The sequence below is a fragment of the Centruroides sculpturatus genome, unplaced genomic scaffold, assembly GCF_000671375.1.
Source record: "Centruroides sculpturatus isolate CEXI.00-Female unplaced genomic scaffold, Cexi_2.0 scaffold1674, whole genome shotgun sequence".
Classification (NCBI taxonomy): domain Eukaryota; kingdom Metazoa; phylum Arthropoda; class Arachnida; order Scorpiones; family Buthidae; genus Centruroides; species Centruroides sculpturatus.
The window spans coordinates 85,462-112,435 of NW_019385813.1; the positions used below are offsets into that span (position 1 = coordinate 85,462).

The 26,974-nt window shown below is 30.8% G+C and overlaps 2 protein-coding genes across 2 annotated transcripts; both read left to right on the forward strand.

Moving 5' to 3' along the window:
• Positions 1-103: 103 nt before the first annotated feature.
• Positions 104-14,575, forward strand: LOC111642278. The gene is made up of 5 exons (XM_023388607.1): positions 104-257; positions 1,983-2,051; positions 5,777-5,873; positions 8,879-9,033; positions 14,404-14,575. The coding sequence occupies exons 1-5, from the start codon at positions 126-128 to the stop codon at positions 14,479-14,481; spliced, it is 531 nt and encodes a 176-aa protein (XP_023244375.1). The 5' UTR covers positions 104-125; the 3' UTR covers positions 14,482-14,575.
• A 6,147-nt stretch (positions 14,576-20,722) lies between these two features.
• Positions 20,723-21,608, forward strand: LOC111642280. Its single transcript, XM_023388610.1, has 2 exons — positions 20,723-20,896; positions 20,949-21,608. The coding sequence occupies exons 1-2, from the start codon at positions 20,864-20,866 to the stop codon at positions 21,450-21,452; spliced, it is 537 nt and encodes a 178-aa protein (XP_023244378.1). The 5' UTR covers positions 20,723-20,863; the 3' UTR covers positions 21,453-21,608.
• The last annotated feature ends 5,366 nt before the right edge of the window (positions 21,609-26,974 follow it).

The following is a 26,974-nucleotide window of genomic DNA, read 5'->3' on the forward strand; positions in this document are numbered from 1 at the left end:
AATTTTTTTACAGTTTGCCTTCTCCTTGGAATGGAGTATATGTATTTTTAATTTCATCTGATATCTTATATTAATAAGCTTTTAAAGTGAAATATTTTATTAATTAGATTTTCTATAATTTCTTTATGTTTGTGATTACAGTTGTGAAATTAGCAGAAAGGTATCATAAAGAAGAAGGTTTTGTAATACCAAAGAATATGGTTTGGATGCACTATTTTCTTAAAGAAAATTACAATAAAGCAGAAGAAATTTTACAGGTATTGTTTAAATTCTGAACTAAATTTATTTACTTGTGAAATATTTGAATTTATATTGTAACCATACTTTGTCTTTACACTGGTTTTCTATAATACATATAAACTGGAATTAAACTATACTGAATTTTTTGTTTTTGCAGGCATTCTGGTGTATTATTTTATCTTTAAACTACACCAGATAAACTTTGCAAGTTATGTTCATTTTTATAATAGAATTACTTTTGCATAAAAAAAAATTTATTACGGACCAAATTAATCCAAAATGATTCCATCTGAAGATGGAAGTATGCAATTCAGGAATTGAGAACTATTTCATTCTAAAAAAATTCTCATTGTTTCCAAGAACTTAAAAATGCTTAATATTCTATTGCCATCTCAAAAATGACCATGGAAAAAATACTTTACAAAAATCATTCTCTTATGACCAGTCAGAAGAAAGAACAGATTATAGTCATGACTTCAGTGGTCAATTTATTATTGAACATTCCTTAATAATCTCATTCATTTGTATTAAGTCATTCTTTAAACAAGTCCAAAAGAATTATCAGAATCCATTTCTTTCGTAAATAATTATTGATGATATGAGTCACATGTAGAAATATTCTAATTGCAAATGTTTTGATTGAATTTAATTTTTAATAAATTTAATATTCATTAAATTTATTAAAAATTAAATTAAAATTTAAAATTAATTTAATTTTTAATTTCAATTTAATAAATTAAAAAATTCATTATTATAACATAAAAATAATTAAATTCATCTTATAATAATTAAATTCATCTTATAATAAAAATTTTTCTCTAAAAAAAGAGACCCTTTACAGGTTGAGAATTCTTTATCCTTGTGAATGGAAGTATTTCAGATTTTGGAATATTTGCACCTGATTTGATAAAACAATAAGTCATTCAGACTAATATATATTTTGCATATTTAAATATTTTTGTTTATTTCCTTAAAACATTATATTCACATAAATGTGTGGAATTTTTTTTAGTGTGTACTGTAGTTGTGTAAAAATAATTTTAAAAGATATTCACATTGTGGCATTAATTGATCAATTTGTATTTTATTGATTTGTATTTGTTCAAATTTTGAATATGTTCTGGTAAACATATATTAAAATTTTGGATGGAACTACATTTATAGTACCAAAAAAGTCCCATGTTTTGTATGTATACACTTCTCATAAAGTTTATCACAGGTGCCTGGCAAAAAGACCCTGTGTGAATGATGAAATATTCCCAGGGCTTTGTGAAATTTTTCTATTTGTGGTATATTATGTCAGCAATTAAAAAAATTTCTGGATTTTGGAAGTTTGCAACCTGTACAAATATTGATTTTTCCAGTTCAACCCTACGTAAAGTTTGTTGGTAAAAAATACTAAAAAAGCAAATTCACAGACTTTTAAAAAAAAAAATTACTGTAAATAATTTCATAAATTTATATTGAGAGGAGAGAATATGATGAAGAAACAGATTAGATCATATTAAAAGATGATTATATGGCACTGGTCATGCTTTCATGAGAAAATGCCATTTAAATTTTATGAAATTCTTTAGTTTAAATAGCCAGTTTATTAGTCAGAAATGTGCTAGAGACATAATATTCTAGATACTTTATGCCAGTTTAATAAATTTGGATATATTTGTAATCTATAATAATTTCAAAATATGTATTAAAATCAAGTAAATATTTGTATTTTGATTTGTCTTTTATTTTAATAGTCATGTCCTGAGATGATGGAAAAACTACTTTTTTCTAACATATTGGATAAGGTTAGAGATAATGAAGACGTAAGTAAACACTTTAAGTAATATTTAATACAATTTATGCATAAACATGAATTTTGTCTGAACTGTGGAATTTTTCAAATCTTTTCCTGTCTTAATCAAATGTTTATGATTGATAAATTTCTTATGATATTTATTCTTAAGAAATTCTGTTACTTTTTAAAGTAACAAAATTTTTTGAGACTACTTTCAGCTTTCAAAACCTGAATCGAAAACATTATTTAGTAAATTTCATTGCTGAATTTTTTAAAGGTGTGATTTTTTGTAATCTATTATGTTTGCTTATCACTTATATGATTTTATGAATTAACCTACAAAATAAAACTTTTTTCTGAAGCTTCACAAAAAATTTTAATGAATTGGTTGATAATAAAAAATTTCATCAGAATAATCAGAAAAATATTAAAATTGTTCAGCATATTAAGAGTAGAATTACAATTTACTTAATAGTTATTTAACATTCAATGTTCATCAATTGCTGAGTGAGTTCTCATCAGTGAGTGGTAAGTCCTAACAAGTGCTAATTATAGTTCTCAGATAATTAATAATAGTGGGACAAGAAGCTTAATATTAATTACTTAATGCTGTTTCAGACAGTTTTTAAAAACTAAGAAGAATAATTACTAAGAAACTGTTCCATATTTCAAATTCTTAAGAATGATTTGATTGTTAAACTTCCCAAATACAGCAGAATCCTATTTATCAAGCTCAAATTGGACTGGCCTAATCCAAATGACTGAAAAACCAGAAAATTCATTAACAACATAAATAACACAGTTTAGATGTACATAATATTTTATTTATTGCAATGTGCAATAAATAAATTATTATATATAAATAAAAAATAAATAAAATAAAAAATGTATATACTTTTTTGCTTTATATTGTTAATATTGTTGTAAGACATCTATGTACAGTTGTTTTCTATCAGCTGGTACAGCACAAATACATAAGTTTCCTGATCATTTGTGTAGGGTAGAACTTCTCTTTGATCTTTTTCAAAGTTAATTATTAATTAGGCTTGGTGCTCTGTTGGGAAACCAAAAGACTAATTTGAACTGAAGTAATTGTGATATGCTGTACTATATTTATTTTTGTTACCAGATCCTTGGTTATAAAGTTACAAGTGTTCAAAATTGGCATTGAGCCAAGGAAAAACAGTATTATTACAGCAGTAACATTATACTCAGACAAGAATGTACTACTAACAAGTTAGACATACAGAAAGTTATATATGCAAAAGAACTCTCTCTCTTATCTGGATTAACAGAGTTCTACTGTATGTTGTACAGATAAAAGAAATAATGAACATTTTACTTTTGAATGTTCAGTACATGGTATTATAGAATTGATACTTTATAAATTAAAAGATGAAATTGTTAGAAATCTTAAAATGTTCACATGCTTTAAAAATTAAGTTTTTTTTTTAAAATAACATTCAGAATCTTCATATTCAAAAATCCTACTAATTTAAATGTCAGAATCATGTTTTGAAATCAATGTTTGTTCCTAATTTTACTTTTAGACATATTTAACCAGTTAAAAGAATAAATCTTATTTGATCAGGGTTATCTGCTGCTGGCTTGAGTTGTAGCCAGTTAGCAGGTATATTTTTAAGATTTTTTTAATTATTATTCTAGATATCTTTATTAAATTGTTCTGTGACGGAGAATAAAGTTAAGTTAATTTATGATCGTTTACTAATTTTCCATTGTATTCTTAATTATGTTATAGATAGAAATTTTATTTATTTTTTGTTAACAGAACATTGAATCATATGGATTTTATTGAGAAATTAAAAGTATTTGTCCCAATATACTACAGCTTATCAAACTAGTTTTACAAAATTAGCCAAAAAGTTTTAAAAAAATGCATAAGAAACTAGGGGTTAATGATTTAGTTGTTAATTTTAAGTAACAAATTTTTGTTATTTATTTTTGATAGAAATTTATCTAACAAAAATTTGGTAAAGTTGAAAAAGGAACATCCCTTTTCAACTTGCAGAAAACAGTTTAGTTCTAAAAATAGTTAGTATATGAGACATCTCACACTATCATCTGTGATACTGCATGACTTCCATAACACGTTAGAAGCATGGAGGGTTTATTTCTAACAATCCGATTGAATGGAATTTTCGTATAAAAGGCAAGAAGTCACTTTCAAAAGTGTTTTTTGTCAGCATCCTTGCCATTGCAATTAGCCAGTGCTCTCATTCCTCTCCCCAGTTCTCTATTTTTACTTGTTCCCAAGAACTTTCAACACTCCACGTCTAAGATGAATGTATTACAGGTAGGAATTTTGTAAACTCTCTCTCTCTCAGAAAAGCATTAGGGAATACATCGTCATTCATCTTATTTCCTTTTTAGAATCATTTACATTTTAGAGGTTTATTTCTATAAATGTTTATTACACAAAAATATCATATCAATCACATTTTTATAATAAATTTATTAATAAGGGATGAACAAAACTATCTTTTAATTATTGTATTTTGATTTGATTAGTGCCTCACTCCATCGCCTGTTCATGATTATCAACAATTTAACTTAAACCTTTTTAAAAATTCCAGCAAATTTTTAATAGACTTTTTTCCACTTGGAAAGTCAATATCACAAGTTAAGATGTGGTTAAATTTATTCTAACTGCTGTCAGGACTCTTAAGAGAAAGATTTCTCTGATCTGTCTTTCTACATTTCCATTCTGAATGTGGAACAGGGTTATTCTGGAGTCCCCTGTTCTCACACATAATCAACTATAAAAAAATTATCTAAACAAAATTTTATAATAATACATCTTAAAATATTTATTTCCATCATATATGTTTTTAACTTTATATGAATAAATCTAAGTTTTTATAAAATACATAAAAATAAATAAATATTTATTTATTTTTAAGTTTCAATTAATTTAGTATGTATGTGATAGAAATTTGTTAAGTTGTTTAAGTTCTATAAAAATTGCCAATAGATTTACTCACTGTATTCCTGGGGGTGTCATTTTGGGAATCACTGGCTATTGGTGTTCCCACCTAAATCAGAAAATGGACCAAAACTTTAAAAAAACAAATTTAAATATACAGGGTGTATCAGTATAGCAGTTACAAACTTTCAGGAGAGATAGAGTACACCTAGATGATAGGAAATCACATAGCAATGCATGGTCAGAAACGCTTTCTTGTGTTTTGTGTCATCACTACCATGCCAGGAAAGGAAGGACACGAACAGGGTAAGAAAACATGTTTATTATTCTTAGTACGGCAAAAATGCTGGGACGTCTTTGGCTGGTGTATGCGATGTTGCTACGTAAACCAGAGTATCAGATTACATTGCATGTGCGCAAGAATAATAAATATGTTTTCTTATCCTGTTCGTATCATCAATACCACACAAGGAAAACATTTCCGACCATGATGATTTCCCATTGTCTATGTGTACTCTCTCTCTCTGCTGAAAGTTTGTAATCGCTGTACCAATACACCCTGTATACAAACTGCTAAAGAATAAAAATTTTCAGTTTCTATTTTAATTTAAGAGCATAATTTTTTATACTGTTCTATTCTTCTTGTTACAGTTGTAATAGTAATGTTATAAATATAACTTACAAACAACTTTTAAATAATGAATATTTTTAAAATACTTTGTAAATAGTAATAAAATTTAATTAATTTAAATGCATTATGTGACATTATTTAACAAGTTTGTCAATACAATTCACAATCTTTTTTGCAGGAAACTATGGGAAGGAAACTTGTTGAAGTAGTTAAATCAACAGCAACTTCCCAAATGACTAAAGGAGCTGCTTTTAGTGGCTTGATGAATGCATTCAGTGAGTACTACTAAATTTTATTATGTTCAATAGAAATTTGCTTAATAGTAATATTCTGTATTTCTGTGTTAATGTATTTTACAATAGATTTCACATCTGTTGTCAAATCCATCCAACAAAGTATATAATTACAGTCAAACTTCTATATAATAAATTTTTGAATTGTACACTGCTCTTTCAGCTGAAAATATGTAAAATTGCTTCTAAATAACAAATTTTTTTTATACGTAAGGACCATCGGTCAATAACCTATTAAAACAAAAAATAATAATATTTTGGAAGTTAGTTATAATTTTTATATTAAAATGACTAGTGACATCTAGTTTCAAAAATGTTCAGATGCTGAAACGAGATATGTCAGAAATACCAGGGAGTATGTTAAAAGTCAGTTACTCTCTCTGGGTCAAGTTCGAATTTAGGTTCAATTTCAGGTATCAATCTGTAAATCCTTTGTAAATCTGTGGCCCAGGTGTTAGAAATATTGGATATTAGCTTTTAAAATCATCATGTAATCTGCCCCCATGTGGCTACCAGTTGTAAAGAAGGGAGAGAGAGAGACTAGGTTCAAATGCCTTCGTTGACAGATAAACAATTTACAATTAACAAATGTCAAAATGTTAGAAAGTTGATAATTTTGACAATTGCTGGATTAATTTTTCAGGTTAGTGAGATTTTATTTTATTTAATAAGTTGTCCAGTTGGAATTTGAAGAGATGTTAATATAGTGTTTAAGCATTACTAAAAAAAAGTAATGAGTTGTGGGACATTGATAAAGTTGAATAAAAGATAGACATTGTAGCAAAGTTTGGAATTCCTGTGAGTTAATCAACCATAATAACAAATAGCAATTCTGTTTTGCAATTAGCCAGTGATGTGATACCTGCAGGAAAAGGTGCTAGATTAACCTGCATTTATATTTGTTTAGAAAGTAAGTTCGTTTTTTTATCACTAGATGGATTAGTTGTATTTTTCCTGCCATTTTCATTCTAAACCATATTATCATTATATATTTTGACAGCTAGCATTTTAAGGCTTATTTGTAAAAAATTTCGTTTGATTTTGTGCAATTGTTTATTTTTTGTGTCCCATCAAATATGGAAGATCGAAAGCAGCATTTTCGGCACATATTGCTCTTTTATTACCGAAAAGGTAAGAATACTGTTCAAGAGAGGAAAAAAACTGTGTCACATGTATGGAGATGATGTGTTGAGAGAAAGACAGTGCCAAAACTGGTTTANCCTTAAAGAGGCACGGTATTAATCCTGGAGTCTTGGTCTCGGTATAAATCCTGGAGGACGACTTTGGTGGACGGACTTTGGAAAACGACTGACCTTGGGTGTTTTTTCCGTTTTCTCTTCTTATTTCTCTTGGGTTTTTCCCAGGAGGTCAGGAGGTTGTTGTTCATGGTCTGGCGTCCAATATGGGCACTCTATCGAAAGTTCTGGGTGAGACATCACTGACTAGCTGGATCCTCCTCTCCAAGGAACCAACTTCGTGGGAAATAAATTTTTATGGCTTTTAGCCTAACTTGATAAAACACTCGAAGTTAAGAATTTCCCAATAATTAAAATTTAAAATAACACTTTATTGTGGGTCTGTTCGTCCCTCACAATAGCCTTCTACTGGCTGCTTGGACATATTGGACTCCAAGGAAATGAAACTGCAGACAAACTTGCAAAACAAGACAACAGAAACTAAGCAAGAACTTTTAGACCATACTATAAAGACTTATACAGCTGTATCAACAAATACATATACAACAAATGGAAAGAGGACTGGAACAAACAACTCAAAAATATATATGTTATGGACAAAGTGATTAATATGGACATTATTCATAATGACCGGGCATTATGAATAATGACCAAAAAGGGTGTGCAGTGTGATAAATATTCATTAATTTATCAAATTGACCGGTCATTATGAATACTGCTATCATCTAGTTGGGCAAAGTGATAATAGATTTAGATCTGTTACTAAAGCCCTCCCGGTCAATTTTTGATGTAAGATCGGATCTCTCAATCCGAAACTTCAAGAACAGATTTCACTTAATCTGCGCCAATTAAGTGGTACCCAAATCTTAATAGAAAGGTACCCCTGGCTAATCTCACACTATTAACCAACTTTGCATTGAATTTTCATCGATGTTAAGCCTAACAAATTTTTTTTTTTTTAAATAATAATAATCACTATTGTATCGTTAAAAATTATTTTAAAATTATTTTATTGCTCACAAAACAAACAACCACTCATAATTAGAAAATTAAGTCTCGTTTAAATACTGGCCGCCCTTTAATGGTCGAGCCCTGTTACCAGCTAAAACATGCAAAAATAATATTAAAGTAGCCAAGACATAGCCAAATATTGTAGTGCCGCATCACTAGCGGACATTTGAAATTTGCCAACTAGAACGGTCAGATAATGGATGCTTTACTGTATATTATTGTTAATTTGGGATTATATTCTTTGTTCTGAAGCTTATTTTACCATTTAAGTGCATTCTTCATTCTATGTATTTAAAACTCTGAAGTGTTCAAAATATGCAGCACCACTGTATAATGTTCAGTAAGAAAGAAAAAAAAAACTATATTAATTTTAATCTTAAAAAAGACAGACTTCATTCTTTTTCTGATTTTATTTTATTAAATAAAATTGAATTACTAAAACAAGTTTGTATTTTAAATAATGCAAAATTATTTTTAAAGAAATTGCAAAAATCTTTTATTGTTTTAGAATTTAGATAATTTTTATCTTCTATTTCACCATTTTTGAAGTTATATGTAAAAGATCTTTAAAGCATGATTAAATAAACAATTATTTTTATATTATTTTTTATGTACTAAATCTGAATTTCAAAGTAAATTTTGACTTAAGATGTCTTAATAAGTCAAAATTTCTATATATTTTTTATATGTAAATATGTATTTCTCAAAAGAATCTTTAAATTATTTGTTTCTTCACACAGTTTTTACTTATATTTTTAAAAATATAAAAATATTTTGCAGTTCAAGGTAAACAGTTTGACAAAGCCATTGAAGTTCTCAAAGAAGGTCAAGAATTGGGTTTGGAACTGACAAATTTCTTCTACAGTACACTTTACAATCTTTATACTGGTCTCCGTTCAATAGATAAAACGGTTCCATTTGAACTTCCTCCTAAGGTACGTATGATAATAACTTTAAATCAAACAGAAAATTAAAATAGTATTTTCTTGAAAACAGTAGAAAAATAAATGATTTCAATAAGAAGTCAATACAGATTTACATTGCAAAATATATTTTTAGTTTACTTGTTGACTATTTTATTTTTAAAAGAAAATAATTACAATACAATTTAACTAAGGTTTTCATACAGCCTGTAAGGAGCTTTAGAGATCAAAAGTGATACTACAAATAACTAAAAGTATTCTGTGCATAATATTTTGATGAGTCAATATGTAATGGTTACTAGATTTTAAACTTCTTATAAAATAGTATAAAAAATCTGTTATAAGTTAATGATGCATCTTATTTGAATAATATTTAACTTTAGGTAATTGTTTGGTTAACTTTTATTGGTACAACTTTGCCAAAGTACTATAAAAATAATAAAAGATTATATAACAATAACAAACCCATTGCTAATTTTGTTTCCTGCTATCAGAATCCATTCTGACAGCAGTGATATTGAAGGCTATTCAATTTTTCCACCAGTAATCAGAGCATCATCCACTCTGTATACAGTTTTTAATGGTCTTTAAATGCTTTATTTACTTCAGCATCTAGAACCTAAAATTATTAAATAGCATTAATCTACTGAGTACTGTTTTTCTACCAATAGTTGCATAACAACACTGCAAAACAAAAATTTAACTGTAATTAGTATGTCATTCCACCAGAAATTATGGCCAAGTCTATGTTCATGTTCCTAACTTTTATTTTCACTGCATCAGTTAAATGGCCTCTGAAATCATCTAAAATCAGAAGGTTCCTCTGGTCCAGTAGTGACCTAGATTGCTGTCTCCAAACAACATTAAACCATTCTTTTGTCAGAGATTCATCCATAGTTTTTTGTGGCACCTTACAATTATTTCATATTTAGAAAATTCTTTTTTGGCAATGACTGGAGGTTTTCTGCCATCTCAAAACACTTCTTGCTGTGTGTGTTTGTTCATGTGCTAGTGCTTTCACAATAACTTATTTAACTTTCTTGTTACCTGCAAATACAACAATAGATATCTAAAAGTATATGGTTTTTCCATTTCCCATCTGTCCTAACCTACAGTTATGTTTCTTGGAGTAGTGATTAATTATTGGAATTCTTACAATTTGTCAGCATGTTCTTCCAGTAATCTTTGTGCAAGTGATATCCATGACTCAGGGCTAGACTAAATTTTCTCATTAGACTAATGTACCAACTATTACTTGCCTCAAATTTCTCTATTAATATAAAAATCCAATGTTTAAACAGGAATAAGATAAGGTCAGTTTTGCAATTTAAGTGTTATACTTACCTAGGAATGTCAAGTTCTCTTGTGACTTGTTTGATGTATGTTTGCATGGCTTCCATTGTTATTTCTATGCCTTTGTGATGTTTCTCATATAAAACCTCTACAAAACAATCAGCTTTAGGCCCACAAAGCAGTTTCTGTGTCCAATAAGGAGTTATTATTCTCCAATCATACATGTTTTTCTCAGACATGTTATTGTTTTTCTCATTGGGTACATTCTAAGGGTGCACCGATTAATCGGTAAGTAATCGGTAATCGGCTGTATCGGCCACTTAGCTGATTAATCGGTATCGGCCATTCCCCCCGATTAATCGGTTTCGATAATCGGCCAATTTTACATTTTGGTATTTTTGTTAGAATGTTAATTACAATGCTAGTAATAAAAACTAATAAATTTCTGTTGTATATTTATTATTTATTACATGACAAACTGAATATTAAAAAAATTTTACTAATCAAATTATTTTTTTTATCGATACATATTATAAGTATAATATAATGTATAATATAAAGTTTAAACATTACATAAGAAAAAGTATTGAATATGTTAAGAAAAATTAAATTTTTATTTGTTTTATAAGTTTAAAGTTTAAACATATAAAACAAATAAAAATTAATATATAAACTGTAAAACACTTAAATTGTAATGCAAAAACATGAGAATTTCATCATTTTCAGGGCATAACCTATTTTTTGCCGGCTCATAAATGTTACCTCCAGTGCTGAAAATTTTTTCACTTTCAATGGAAGATGCTGGGGCACTTAAATATTTCATAGCTATTTTGCTCAAATTATGAAAAAGTTCTTTTGAACTTTTCCACCACAAAAATATGTCACTATGTCTTTGTTTAAGGGATAAATGTAAATATGTTTCTAATTCTTGATCGAAACGTTTGTTCGTCTCGTTTTTTCTTTCTTTTTAAAAACATGCTATTCTTCATTCTTTTGTTTACCAGAAGCTAATTCATCAAATAAATCAGAAAAACTTAGAAATTCACCTCCATCTTGATCACCTCCAGAAGTAGAAGCTTCAGAATTTAATTCTTATTGAGATTTCCTCTACCATATTTTATTTTTGAAATTTCATTTTGAATCTAATAAAAATGACAAGCATAAAGACTTGTTTTCTATATATGCTGAAAATCTTTTTTTTTTGGATTTTCTAGTTCTTCTGTTGTGGTATTAATGCCACTAAAGGAACTACTGATCTTTGCTTTTGATAAGAATAATTTCAGAGTCTCTATTGTGGGAATTATTGAAGATGAAGTGGCTTCTCGTTTGCTGGCTTTCCACAGTAATTTCTTTGAATGGTTTTACAAGTAGAACAATTTTTTCAACGAGAGACCACTGATATGGGCTCAACGTAGGAATTTTATTATCTATAGCATATGTGACAAGGGCCTTTTGCTGTTCCAACATGTAGTATGTAGAATTCCAGCGAGTAGGAACATCTTGAATTAATTTGTGTTTCTGCAAACCTAACTTTTCTTGCAAATCTTCCAATTTGATTACAGCTACAGCAGAATGATTAAAATGTGTGACAATATTTCTATTAACTGTGATTATAGTTTTCACATCTTGTTTAGAAAATATGCATTCGTTTAGTGTCAGCTGCAGCGTATGTATAAAGCATGATAATGCTTCTAAGTTGCAATTCCTAATTCCAGCTACCAGATTTGCTGCAGAATCTCTTAGTACTAAGAATATCTTATCACTTGTCAACTTATACTGTTCAAGAACAATTTTTAACTGTTCACTGATTCGTGTAGCTGTGTGGGAACCTTCAAAGGAAACAATTTGCAAAACAGCTCTTTCCTGCTGAAAATCATCCTTCAACCAGTGGGCTGTTACACTTAAAAAAGTAGAATTGTTTGTAGTTGCTGTCCAAATATCAGCGGTTAAAGAAATATATTTTGTTTCTGTTAAACACAGAAACACTTCAGTTTTTTAAACAACGTCGAAGTTTCCATGCGTCAACAATTAAGTGTTGAGATTTATTTTAGAAACAAAGGAAGATATTGATTTTGATGTTGATTTTGCGAGGATATTCGATCGTCTCTTGTTTACCTGACCCGAGTGAGATGGAAATACCAGGTGGAGAAAAATAAGTTTTTTCCACATTAAAATTAACTCCAGGATCTCACACTATTAATGCAATAAATTATTATCACTAATCGGCCGATTAATCGGTATCGGCCGATAATGCATGGCCGAGTAATCGATAATCGGCCATTTTGCTTATCGGTGCATCCTTAGTACATTCCAATATGCATCAAACAGTGCATTAGTAAAGTGTTTTGATAAGTGTTCACCAATGAATTCACCTATGCAGCAACCAATTCACATTTTACTAATCAGGGTATGGATATGGCTGCCTCCATGGTTATATTTAGCAACTTTATAAAATAATCATAAAAATTGAATAAAATGATTACAATATTATTTATCTCATATGTTAATTAAATATAAAGCTAATATATAAAAAAATTTTAAATCATCAAATAATCTAATTGAAACGTATAGCCTGTGTTGCTAGTGGTAAGAAAATGGGGTAAGAAACATTATCATTTTTGTATAGAGAGAAGTTCTCTTAGGTTTTTATCATAACAGTAGCATTGAATGAAAATATTTCTTTATCATCATGTTTACTATTTGTCTGTATTAATCCAAAGTTATTTTGACAAAATAAGCCTGCAAATATCAATGTAGTGCCGTTTGCTTCCTCTGTCTTGTTAGGTTGCCAGACATTCTAGTACAGTAGAACCTCAAAAACTCTGCCTATTGTGGACCGAAGAGTGGCTGAGTTTGTGAAAATGCCAGGTTATCGGGAATGGGGTTAAAAAAAATAAGTACGAGTGTTTCCTCAGAAAATACTATACTGTACTTGTATGTATTGTTTACTTGAGAATATAACAGAGAATAAACTGCCCAAATACTTTTAAACAAAGGAAAAGTACGTCCTTTATGAAGGCATACAGCCTTTACTACATGAAAATGAAAATTAATGAATACACTGTGTACAGTAATTTACCTGATAAGACAGACCTCAGAAAAATACTTTATGAGAGCTTTTATACTTTTATAAAGCTGTCTATAATGAAAATTAATTAACTAAGGATTTTTTTGCCCTGCCAGGGTGTGGCCGAGTTATCCAGAGTGCCGGGTTATCGAGAGCCGAGTTTTCGAGGTTCTACTGTAAAAGCTTTTTAAGCCATTCACCAATGCATCAGTTGTAGCTGATACTGGAATGTACAGTACCTATTGTATTTGATGCATATGCTTGAATTTTACATCAATGCTTTACAGGGATGTTCAAATACTTATTTTCACTAGGTTGTTTTTGTTCAGGCCTAACTTTTATTTTACAATTAATTTCTGTCCATTAAGAAAAATATGAGCTACTCATAATGCTGTAATGCAGACTTCCTACAATCTTGTTAGAGCAAAATATAGAACATATGATATTCTAATGGAATGCCATAATTTGTGTGTAAATAATTATATTAGGCAAAAAGAAATACAACTAAACTTCAAATAAAACCTTTTAATATGCAGCCATTTTATTATCTATTTGAATGCTTTTGATCATTAAAAATGATCAAAAGCATTCAAATTTGCAAATCATCAATGATACTTTCTTGTCTTTCATAAGAACATTTTCGTCAGTTGTAAACTTTAGAATTTCTTTATGGCAGATTTAACATAGTTGTTCCAAAGAATCTTCAAGGTCTTGGAGGCTTTTTTCCCCGATATTGCACATTGTGCTTCCACAGACATTTTTGCCAGACTGTTTCATGATGTCTCACTAACATGGCTTTCAGTGAATGGTAACTGTTGTCATCTTTGCAGCGAGTACAGATTTTTTTAAACATGTTTCTCTATTCCCGACATGTTTAGCTAAGATATACATTACCTGTTCCCTTTTTCATTGCCTTTAATTGACTAACACAGAATAATTCTGGGAACTTCTTGAGATACCTTGTATGTTGATCCACTTATTCTTCTAGAATCTAATATTTTTATTTTATTTTTTTGTCTCAGCCTCAGAGAAGAGGACGAAAAGAAGCATCCATTCCAACAGAAGAGGAAGCAGAAGGAGCCAGAGAATATGTGAATTGAGATAAAGAAGATTAATTTCAATATTTAAATATCAATAGCTAAATTGCATTTAGATTTGTACAGTTCTTGTTTCAATAAAAACTCATGTCTCTTTTGGGGCTCTTTTTGTATTCAGTTAGTTGACTACCGTAATTATCTTCTGAAAATTCTAATTTCCTAATTGCCTGAGTATGTTATTTATTTGCTACAATTTAGTCTTAAAAGAATCATTAAAAACAGATATATCTAATGGTCAGTATCAAATATTTCTGACATAGAAAAGTCATTTTGTTAATTTCAATTTATTTGTATAAATTTTATATTGAATGATTTTAAAATGAAATATTTGGATAATATAAACGTTTGTTGTGTTAATTAATACTTGCATTATTGATTTTATTTTGTGGAATAATGAAAGATATTGACTCTGGTTCACTAATTCTAAATTAGCTAATAAGTAAAGTGTATAGATGATTGCAGACCTGAATATTATCTTATATATCCTATTTTCCTGAAATATAGAAATGGGTGGGAAGAAATGAGAATGTGTTGATGGATGCTTATGAATGGTACAGCCATATGGGGAATAGCAACTATGGATAGGATAATGATGAAAGCAGGACTGAATTTAGTCATACTGTTTAATGGCATGAAGTCCTCCTGGCCAAACTGTACCATGCAGTTATTTTATGTTTGTTTTAAATATAAAACTGATAAAATATGATCAGTAATGATTATGGCTAGCAAATATAAAAGTGTATTCATGATTTTACCAGTGTGAAGCTATTAGGTCTACATGTTGGACCATTTTAATCAATCCAGAGGGATAACTTGAAAAATATGCATCCTACAAGAAAAGTCAAACTAAATATATTAGGTAATATATTAATTTGCTTCAATGTCCTTAATTTATTTAATTATTATTTCATTCACCAGTACAGTGTGTATTTCTATTAATAGGACTTATTAAACTGGTATTTAAGATTACTGAAAATCAATCACACAGATTAAAATTATCTGTGTGATTGATTTTCAGTAATCTTAAATACCAGTTTAATAAGTCCTATTAATAGAAATACACACTGTACTGGTGAATGAAATAATAATTAAATATATTAGCTATCAAGAGGGCCACAAGGTGGTGCTATTGGTTTCATCATACATGGTGCTAGAATAAGTGAAAATGGGGTCAACTTCATTTTCTTAATGCATATTCTGATTCTACATAAAAAAATAAACTTTCATCTATAATATTTTTTTCAAAGGATGCATTATTCAAAAGTTATGGACCTTTGAAATTTTATGATGCCATTCGCACACGCACGAATCTATGGATGTCTGAATTTCACTGAAAAATGAAAAGTTACAAAGCTGCTATTACTTGTTGGAACAAAGGTCACTGTCTTCTCGGCCAAGCAATCTTTGTACCCTGAACTGGGAGATCGGTCGTGGGTTCGTGCCTCACTTGGACGGCTGGCTACGTGGAGTTTTCCGGGTTTTCCCCGCGTCTGTAATGCCTATATATGGGCCAGTTTCCCTTAAGACCTCCTGGATCCCTTAGGCGGATCACCCAAGTGTTGCGTTGCCATAACTTTACAATGTATTCTCTTTATTACAAACTTGATGGCTTTAACATTCTTTTGCATCAGTTCATTATTTGACCAAATAATACAAGTTGACCTTCACTAATCTGACATCATTGAGACCAATAGTGCGCTGAGATTACTTACTGAAGGTTAGGTTAGAATACACGTAACCCAACGGATAGCATTCTCATCTTTTCTTTAAAAGACACTAATTCAGTACAAGTTGGTTAATAAAGAAAAAACGTTTAAATGAACATACATGCCAAATTATATACATTGGCTGTGCTGGGTTCCTCAAACAGTAGTAGCAGGTTGGTGTAGTAACATAGAAAATTTGAAATTATGCTAGTCGAAATTAGTGCTTAATGATGGTCAATCTGATGCTTTCTGGTGACTTTTTAGGCATTTTTTTTCCAGTGAAATTCACAGGCATCCACAGATCCATGTGTGCACGATGTGGTAGCCATATGAAACTTCAAATACCCATAACTTCTGATAAAACTTTTTTCAAAAGATGCATTAATCTAAAATGATGATAAAAATAAGTGTTGCAACGAATAGTATATTCGGCCAGGAGCGTGGACGAATAGCCGAATATTCGGCCAAACTATTCGGCTTGATTAACGCACGTACGAAAATTGGCGCACAAACCTCATTATGGCAAGGATCCTGCTCTCTATAGGCCCGCTGTCACTACGCTTCGCCAATCGCGTTAATTCTTGACAGTTGTAGCGGACAGACGAGCATCATGGCAGTATGCGATAAATGATGATATCAAATGTGAATAACAATGAAATGACCTATACGTATAAATAACGGAAAAAGAACAGAGAAGGACCGCGAAGTGAAAATGTGAAAATAAATATGAAATTGAGTTGATAACATAATCGAACAAGTCGAAGCAGCTTATTGGCGAGAAATTTGCGGCCGTCAATGCCAAACAATTGTTGGCCTTCGAAAGTTAAATACTTATAATGAAAGTCACTTAGCGTGCACGGGCGAAAGCCTGGGACCGTTCGGGCTACCAAGCTGTCTCGAATCTACGAAATCAACTGTGACATATACCGACGTCCTATCTGTCTTTTTTCTTCCTTATCACCAGGCTATGAGTCACGTAATTATGAAATGGAAAAACTACGACGGAAAAGTGACGAATCGAAAGTATCGTATTATGATGTATGCATAAGCATACATGGACTAGAGAGATAGAGGAAAGAGAAAGGAAAGAGCAAAGACGAGCGCTTAAAAAGGATAGGCAGTGTCGGGCCCTCAGATGTGTGCGACGATTCTCGCACGAATAGGTATGCACGTGTGCTGATCTTTGTAATTATAAATTGTGAATACATGTGACTATTATTATTTTTTTTTTTATTTTGCGCATGTTATAAGTTACAAATATAAACAAACAACATTAACCCGACAACATTAAATCTAAATACCAAAATGATTAATTTACTGTGTTTTTGTTATTTCTTACTCCTGTTTTTAGGTATTCGGTCGAATAGCGAAAAATAGGCTGAATACCGAATAGTAACCGAATATTCGTTACATCACTAATAAAAATTTATTTTTCATATAAAATCGGAATATGCAATTTAAAAAAAGTGGTGGTTATAATTTAAGAAAATGAAGTTGACCTCATTTTCACAGATGAAATGATGTACGATGAAACCAATAGCCCCATCTTGTGGCACATTGAAGTCTAACATTTTTTATTCTTGACTTTTCTTTCTTATAGAATATGTATTTTTCAAGTTATTCCACTGGATTGATTAAGATGGTACTGTTACAACCTGTATAATTAAATCAGACAATAGTTGAATAAGATCAGCCTACAAGTATTATCCTTCCAACTACTGATGGAAAGATGAGACTGGTCTGAATTTAAAGGAATTGACCGGAAAGGGAACACAAGTGGGAGGTTGTGTGTTTTTTTAGTTTCTCCCCTGTGGGCACTAAGACGGTGTTTTTGTTTCAAGCCCATTATGAGTGGCCAGACCCACAATAAGATGCTGGGTGTTGAGGGATGGGTCTGACATCCGGGCAGAGAAGTGATTTTCAACTGGTGTGCCACGAAAAATTTTGAAGGTTATTAAATATATTTTCGAAACAAGTCCAAAGAACAATAAATGGACATGTCAAAATTAAAACCTCTTTAAATTAAATTGATTATACGAGTTTTTCATTGTTATAATAAATAAACGTATACAGTACATAATTTTCTTATGAATATGTATTATTTACTACATTATGTGCGCAAAACACCGGGTTATTTCATTTAAAGTAATTTTCTGTAAATTGAACTAAATATGGACAATTATAAATGCATTTTAATTATTTTAATTTAGAAATGGCGATACATTGAACAGGTTTCTAAAGGCAATTATCATACTTTTATAAAACTTGACGTTAATTGCTTTTCTTATGTATATGAAAATTATTAATTTAAATAACTATTGTTGTAACCTGCTGCTATTTTGAAAAACAACAATACTGTTTTATTTAATTCACAAAAAATATAGACAAAAAGAATTAGGTTAAGTGGCAAGTAATATGGCGATACAATGTTTACAAACTTTAAATCACGTGATTTTTTCCCGCGGAAATTAATTATAGGTTTAAGTGTCGTGAGATAAAAAAAAAAGGTTGAAATAACCATGGTAAAGCCACTTCAGCATTCGAATTGCCTGGGGCTCCATGGGGCAGACCACCTCTTAAAAATTCCTGGAGGTTTTTTAATTAATTTTTCGGCAACATTTAAATCTGCGTGTGGCGCCATCTGTTATATAAGAAGTTTATAAATACAATCTTATAATTATTATAAAATGGCAAAAAGCTTGAGAGTAGGGATACGTTTTATTAAAAAAAAAAAAGAAAGGAAAAAATTATAAATGCTAATGGCGAGTGACTATTCATATATAAGTCCGATTCTACTCGAGATATCACACACTTCCCATCTCCCATCCTCGACCTTTAACCATCAAAATTTAATAGCATCAATCCCCTAATATTAGTATATAAACTTCCTTGCAAAATTTCAGAAATTTTCGACAAAAGAATTATTACGCTTCAAATTGGGTAAATAAAATCGTGCTCTCCACACTAATATCCATACGTACAGAAAACCCCCGAGTTTTTTTTTTTTTGCTAATTACGCGTTAATTAAACAACGTTCTGCATTATTTTTAACATATTAATCTATTTAAATAATAAAATATGATTAAGAATCACTTATTTTTGCTAAAAGAACTAAATTTTTTAGAATCCGTAACAAAGATGTATGTATTAGTAGAATAAACGCAAGTACTTTTCGACACTAAAAAGGACAAATGTTTTTTTAAATATAATAGTTTTGTCAATATTGATGGCAGTGCCAATTTACCAACTTTTAGCGCCAATCTCTGTTCTTATTTTATCATTACTCTAAGATGAGAACAAAACGCGATTCTAACCATACAATTCGTTACTTAGTGCCCATTGATGAATGCCAATCATACAAAATTGAAAGAAGCCTCGTGGCATGGGAGAAAAAAGTAGTTGCGAATCGCCTGCAGAAGGACCGAAAAAACTTGCCGTACTGACGATTTTTGTGTAGCACGCCACATTGATTGAGCTCATTGATTGTATTTTAATTGAATAAAACTGTCAATTTTGCTTAATACTTATTTTCTTTAAATTTTAGATAGCTTGAGCACTTGTTTACGTTAATGAGGCCATGACTATAACGGACACATTTATTGATTTAAAATAATTGGCTATTGTATCTCGATCGTACAAGAACTATCACAATTAATATTTTTGATTAAGGGCAATACAACAATTTAACAGTTTATTTTTACAGCACATTTAATTTATTTAGATTTATTTAAATAAATTCTCTAATATATTGAAGAGAAGTAAACATTACAATCCGGTTGCATATAGATTTAAAATGTAAATACAGTAGAACCTCGTAAACTCGGCCTAATGTGGACCGAAGGGTGTCCGAGTTTGTGAAAATGCTGGGTTATCGGGAATGGAGTTAAAAAAATAAGTACGAGTGTTTCCTCAGAAAATACTGTACTGTACTTGTATGTATTGTTTACTTGAGAATATAACAGAGAATAAACTGCCCAAATACCCCTAAACAAAGGAAAAGTACGTCCTTTATGAAGGCATAGAGCCTTTACTACGTGAAAATGAAAATTAATGAATACACTGTGTACAGTAATTTACCTGAAAAGACAGATCTCAGAAAAATACTTTATGAGATCTTTTATACTTTTATAAAGCTGTCTATAATGAAAATTAATTAACTAAGGATTTTTTTGCCCTGCCAGTGTGTGGCCGAGTTATCCGGAGTGCCGGGTTATCGAGAGCCGAGTTTTCGAGGTTCTACTGTACTGACATTTTCATAATGAAATCGTTCGTGTATATGAAAACAGTACAAAGAATTTAAAACGAGCACACATCTAATTTAAACTTACACAGACGAAATTAAAGTTGGATGTTTTGATATACATCATTTACACATAATTACAAAAGTATATCATTTCTTAATTCGGTTTTATACTTCAAAAAATTTGTTTTAAAAGTTTTGGACAATTTTAAATGTAATCGAAAAACAATGGAATAATTTTTAAAAATGTTTATATAAAATTATGTTACTTTACAATTATTTTATTAAAATGATAAAAGTAAACAATAAAACAGCAAATATTGTAGCGTGAAGATAACAATTGATTTTTGTTGGACATGGCAGAGCTTTGGGATTTGGTCACTTCGTGGTATTCTACAGACTTTATATATTGTAGATTACTCGTAGAGGTTTTTATTGGATGCATCATCGGAAATTTATACCGAAAATGTCAAATGTTACTTGCCCTGCAGATCAAACTGGAGCAATACCAAGAGCGAAAGGGCAAAAAACTGAAAGCTTCAAGTAAAAAAACTGATCTTCTTAAAGTTTCTGAGGAAAGACAACTGTTGCTAAAGCATGTAGAAAAAGCAGAAAAAGCTTGTAACAATATTCGAGAGAATTTCGGTCAAGAATTCATTTTGAAATCCGGAGGAACCGGAGAATCCAATAAGAAAGTACGGATTGTGGAACGATTGGGGATGCTCCAAGAAAAAGGAAAAGGCGAAAATACGGAAAAAAACGAAAAGTGTGGATGCGAATCATTGCCTAACTTGATCGTGGCCACTTCCGATCAAAGCGATGTAATCAATGTAAAAAATAAAACTGAATTAGAAGTAGGATTGACTTTATCTCAAAGCGATTCTTCCGTTATGCTCCTATATTGTGCTGAAGAACTAGAGAAAGAAATGAAAGGACATAGAATAAAATCTAGAAAGATTATAAACAAGATGAAACAATTACGCTTAGTTAGAAGTTCTCCAAATTCCGTTGATCTCGTCAAAAACTAATATAGACACTCCGGCAAAGGAAGTATTATTGTTTTCGTTTTCAGAAGAAAAAAATTCTGGTTAATTTTATTAAATTTTACAGTCTCGATTATATATTAAATATTGAAAAAACTAATACAAAATTTTGTTTAAAATTGAAAATAAACGAAATTATAGCCGAAATTTTTTTATTGTTTTTTTAAATGTTGAAATGATCACTATGCTAATATAAATGTCGATAACGCTTAGTATACAGTAGTATTATTTAACCGCTATTATATATAACAGCAGGAAAGTATGGCGATCGGTGAAAAAGTGATACCCCAAGATTTTTACATTTTTGGACTTAGGACACCTTAAAATGTCAAGAAATTGGATGTTAGTGCGTGGGGCACGATTTTGTTCACCTTGTTTGAAGCTTAATAATTCCTGTGCTTTTTGTCGAAAATTTGTGAAATTTTGCAGATGTTTATGTATTAGGGCAGGGGTGGCCAATAAGTCGATCGCGAAGCCAATTTTGGTCGATCGCTCGCGATGTCTTGAATATGCTACACTTGTAACCGAATGCAGCGCGTGAACGTAACGCGCAAACGCAACTGTAATGATGTCCGACCTCCGCGTCCTCCCTCAGATGCTGTTTTGTCGGTCCATGTGCAATCCATTTGTGTACAGTTGTAAAGGAGGAATAAGAAATGTAGACAAAGGGTCGTAAAACCGAAAAAAAAGAAAGGCGGGAAGAGGGACAGAAAGAGTAGGTCGGGACACGATAGAGAGAGAAAGGGTGAAGTGGTGGTCCCCGAAAATGACAACGTTTGAGTTTCAATTTTTATTCTGTTTAAAATGTAAGTACCTTTTCATCATGTTTTAAATTAAATTGTGGCTTTTCTTACCTATCTAAACATAGTATGTATTTCACACTTCTCCCTCGCCACTTTGACTATGCCTACTACAACAAGTCGATCGCGACACATTTATAAGATAAAAAGTAGATCTTATGTACACAAAAGTTGGTCACTCCTGTATTAGGGGATTGATGCTATTAAATTTTGGTGGTTAAAAGTCAAGGTCGTAGGGAAATGGATGGGGTCATATGTCGTATCTCGAGTGGGATGATCTTAATGAAGAATGGAGATTTTACTCATTGAACATTTACGATATTATATATATATAAACTCACCTCTACTTTCAAAATTAGGCTTTTTGCCATTTTATAATAATAATAATGTAAAAGTTACTTTTACATAAAATCGCATAACAGATGGAGCTATACAATTTTAACGTTTTTGCCGGAAACTTTATGCATTTACTGAATCTTTTTAATGCTATCAATTGATTTCATAGAATTAGTATTCAGAACAAGGAAGCATCAAAACCAAGTTGCGCTTTCGACACACCGAGTGTCTCATCTACCACTGACAATAGAGAGGTTGCTGCGGTCGTTTTTTTTATCGCGAAAACGTGTATTGGACGTTCAGTGCCGTCTTCCTGTAAGCCTAGAAGTTTGACAATGGCATTTGGAACGTCAGTAGAATCATGCTCAACGTTCCAAACGCAATTGTCAAACTTCTAGGCTACAGGAAAGCGGCGCTGAACGTCGGACGTACACGTTTTCGCGTTGAAAACGTCGGCCGCAACCTCTACATTAACTATCATAATGAATTAATCCGTAATGACTAAGCGCAATAAAACAATTTAAAGAAATAAAAAGTATTTTTACAGTACATTTAATTTATTCAGATTGACCTAAATAAATCTTCTGTAATATATTCAACAAAAGTGAACATTACAATCCGGTTGCGTATACATTTAAAAAGTAAATATTGACACTTTCGTAATGAAATCGTTTATGAATTATTAAACAGCACGAAGAATTAAAGATGAGGATACACCTGATGTAAATCTGTACACACGAAATTGAAGTTGGACGTTAAGAATGTTACCTCATCAGACAATGTGTTTTCTGCTTACGAGTTCACTCAGTAGGACTAATTGTAGAAAATAATATGGAAAGACATTTTTCGCCTGCCTTTTCAGTTATGATTGCTTTTCGTTTCTATCACTAAACAAAAGTTTCATTCTTCATTTGTAAAGCGAGGTGAGTTTTAAAGATGAAAATTTCATATAATAATTTTCCAGTTGTTGATCAAGTTCTTTTATTATTATAAATATTTTTCGAATTATTCGCAGAAAAACTATTATGGCAAATTGTACGAAATCTTATCCTAGTAACATTTGCATCGTTGGTCTACTTGATCCTATTATTTCCGTAAATGAAATTTTCGGATTGAATCTTGTAGAACCTTGTAAATGTCGAAAGCGTAAAATATCCGCCTCTCTTTTCTCAACTTACGAAAGAATAATCGAAATAATCTTATGGATCTCTGTAATATTTATTGCCGTAATTCTTGTAGTCGATATCCCATGCGGTAGAATATTTCTTTTGTTTGAAGAACACGCTTTCTATTGCAAATTCTTGCCGTTAACTTGTTCTTTGTATATTGCGTTGCAATTCAGTATTATAAGGAGGAAAAAGTTCAAATTACATTCTATGTCCAAAAGTAGTTATGAAGGCGAAGAAAAATATTTTGATAAAGTTCAACCATATTTACGGAATTCGTTTCTGTATCTTGTCCTTTCAATGGCATTGATTGCCATTTTAATACCGTTTATTGGCCATTCATATATTGATTTTGGAGAAAAGCACAAAATGAGACAAATTACATGTTTAGTCACCATTCAAATTTGGTTTATGCTTACCTTTATTCATATCGTCTTTGTGTTTGTCATAAGCACACTCTGTGTATTACTCGTATCGAAAAGATTATCTAAAATCTCTTCGGAATTACAAACCGTAAATAAAGCGACAAAATATTATCTCCAAGATCTAATCGAAAAATTTATAGAGCTGTGGGAATTTTTTCAACAAGTAAACGAAAAATGGGAGCTTCTTTTGCCTCTCATTTACATCCATTTCGTATACGAAACGTGCTTTCTTTTATACGGAGCCATTTTTGCCAAGATGAATCTTTTCATTCGCCTATTCATGGCTACAGTTGCATTAATATTATTAAGTTTGAGTTTATTGTCATCCTGGGGATTATCAACTTTAACATCAATCGTAAGTAAAAGTTAATATAAATCATTTAGTCTATTTTTAAGAATCTAATAATATTGTTTCAGATATACGACAATTTCATCTCTGTGGAAAAATATTTCACCTCTCCTCTCATGTTGACATATAAGTTAAAAGTATAATATCATACTTTAAATTTTATTTTACTTTATTTATGTTTTAATTCAAATTATCGGTATTAGATCATTTGCTTCATGAAGATATTCGGAGGAATGCCCATTGGCGCATCTATCGGAGGATTTTTTTTTGTGAAAAAAAACTTCTTGATTCGGGTAAGATCGCAGTTGTTTATGCAAAGCCAGATTTTTGCTTGATATATTAAATATAAACGTATAACATTATAATTCAAATAATTATAGAAAATTTACAGTAAAATATTTCTTTATGCTATTTACAGGCAGCCAGTGGTTTCTATTCGGTATTCTCGACTTTAATTGAACTGACAGGAGTGCTTGACAAGGACAAATGCACTTCGAAACTGCATCCAACCCTCCTTACCAACGACACAATTATTTAGACCTGTTTTACAATAGAATAGATCAAATATATATTTATGCTATTTACAGGCAGCCAGTGGTTTCTATTCGGTATTCTCGACTTTAATTGAACTGACAGGAGTGCTTGATGAAAATAAATGTACTTCGAAACTGCATCCAACTATCCGTAGCAATGGCACAATTATTTAGAGATATTTAGACTTGCTTCATAGCAGAATTGATCAAATACATAAATTCATGCATCCAATGTATACACACCAATGTTCTCTAATTCATATGCATACAATTTATTTATAAATGCTCTTCGTATAATTTGTTAATTCCTCAAAATTGGCAGATTTGAGAAGCAAGTTTCACGAAGCATGCACACACGTCATACGATCAGGAAACAGCCAGCTTTAGGAATGATCGAACACGGTGCACAGAGTGTAGAAGGAGTAAAATTTCAGAAGTTAATAATATATTTAGATTACAGTATAAACATTATTTTTTTTGCGCAGTAATTTTTGATAATTGTGCATAAATCTCATTATTAAAATTTATACACTAATTAGAAAATTCTTGCATAGGACGTTGGTACCATAAGATGAAGCCGGCGCTACGTAGAAGTTAGGAATAAATTTATAAATGCAAACCAGCGTTCATTTTTTATTGTTTACTTCTCTGTTCTTCATATATATTGTTACATTTTGAGTTATAATATGTTTGATATAGGATTTTTCGATTTCTTGTACTAAAACTCGGATTCATCCAGTCTTTTCACTTTTACTCGGACTCGATCTAAAACTCGACGAGTCCGAGTCCAAATTCGTATATTTTGACGGCATTAAGTAGAAGTTAATTTTCGGTCGTTGAAGAATTATTAATAAAAGTGAAAGTACAAAGCGCTATTAGTAAAGATAACCTGCTACTTGTATTTTATCTTTACTGAGTAAAGTTAAAACGCGCTCTCCTATAACGGGAATTCGTATAACGCGACGATAAAATACCGTCTAGTACTCACACAAAATTCTAATTTTGTTATCCAGAAGCATACGTTTTCTTCTTATAGGCCTGGATTTACACTTGTATAAAATTGTTTGATAATGCATGTCTCGATAACGAAATTTTCTATAAGGCGGAACATGTCTACCGACTCCGCTATACAATTAGCAGATTTAGTCGGCGGAGAATGGCTAATCAATTAAGGTAGTAAGCTGCTACCTTTGAAAAAAACCCCAGGAATTTTTCGGAGTGGATCTGTCCGGATATGTTTGGCGCCGTCTTTCACTATCCGGCCGCTCCATTGTGGGCATGGTCAAACCAAAATGAGTTTGCTAAAAATGTTCTCCTAATGTACTGTACATGGGGCTGAAAGAGTTAACCCACAAACGTTTTCAGCCTAATGAAATAGGCCATCATCAGGTGATAAGTTATCGAACAACTTTGAAAATTGCGTTAAAACAGAACTTTCGAACATTATAAATTCAAAATTAAAATGTAAAATAAATTAACCAATCACTATACAAAATAACTATAATAAATAGATTGAAGCCATATTAATATAAATAATAAAATAATAAATAATAAAATAAGGCGATATAAAACTAAAAACAAAAATAAACCTAAAAGATTAAAACCACAAAAATGATTAAATTCATAAAAATATATATCAAAAAGCATCACATTATAAAGGCAGATATGAACTAAGACTTTGTGTGTTTTAACTTTTCTTTTACAAAGAACTTCCATGCCGAAGCTAAACCATCAGCATCCCTTGCATTGATACAACCGTCCCTTAATTTACTCTTATAAATTTCAATTTTTTCATGTTGCAAAGCCAACGATGGGGACCGCAACGTCTTGAGAATAGACGCTTCATTCCATTTAACTACCGAAGCCTCCGCTTGTGCCATACTTGACAAAACCGTGGT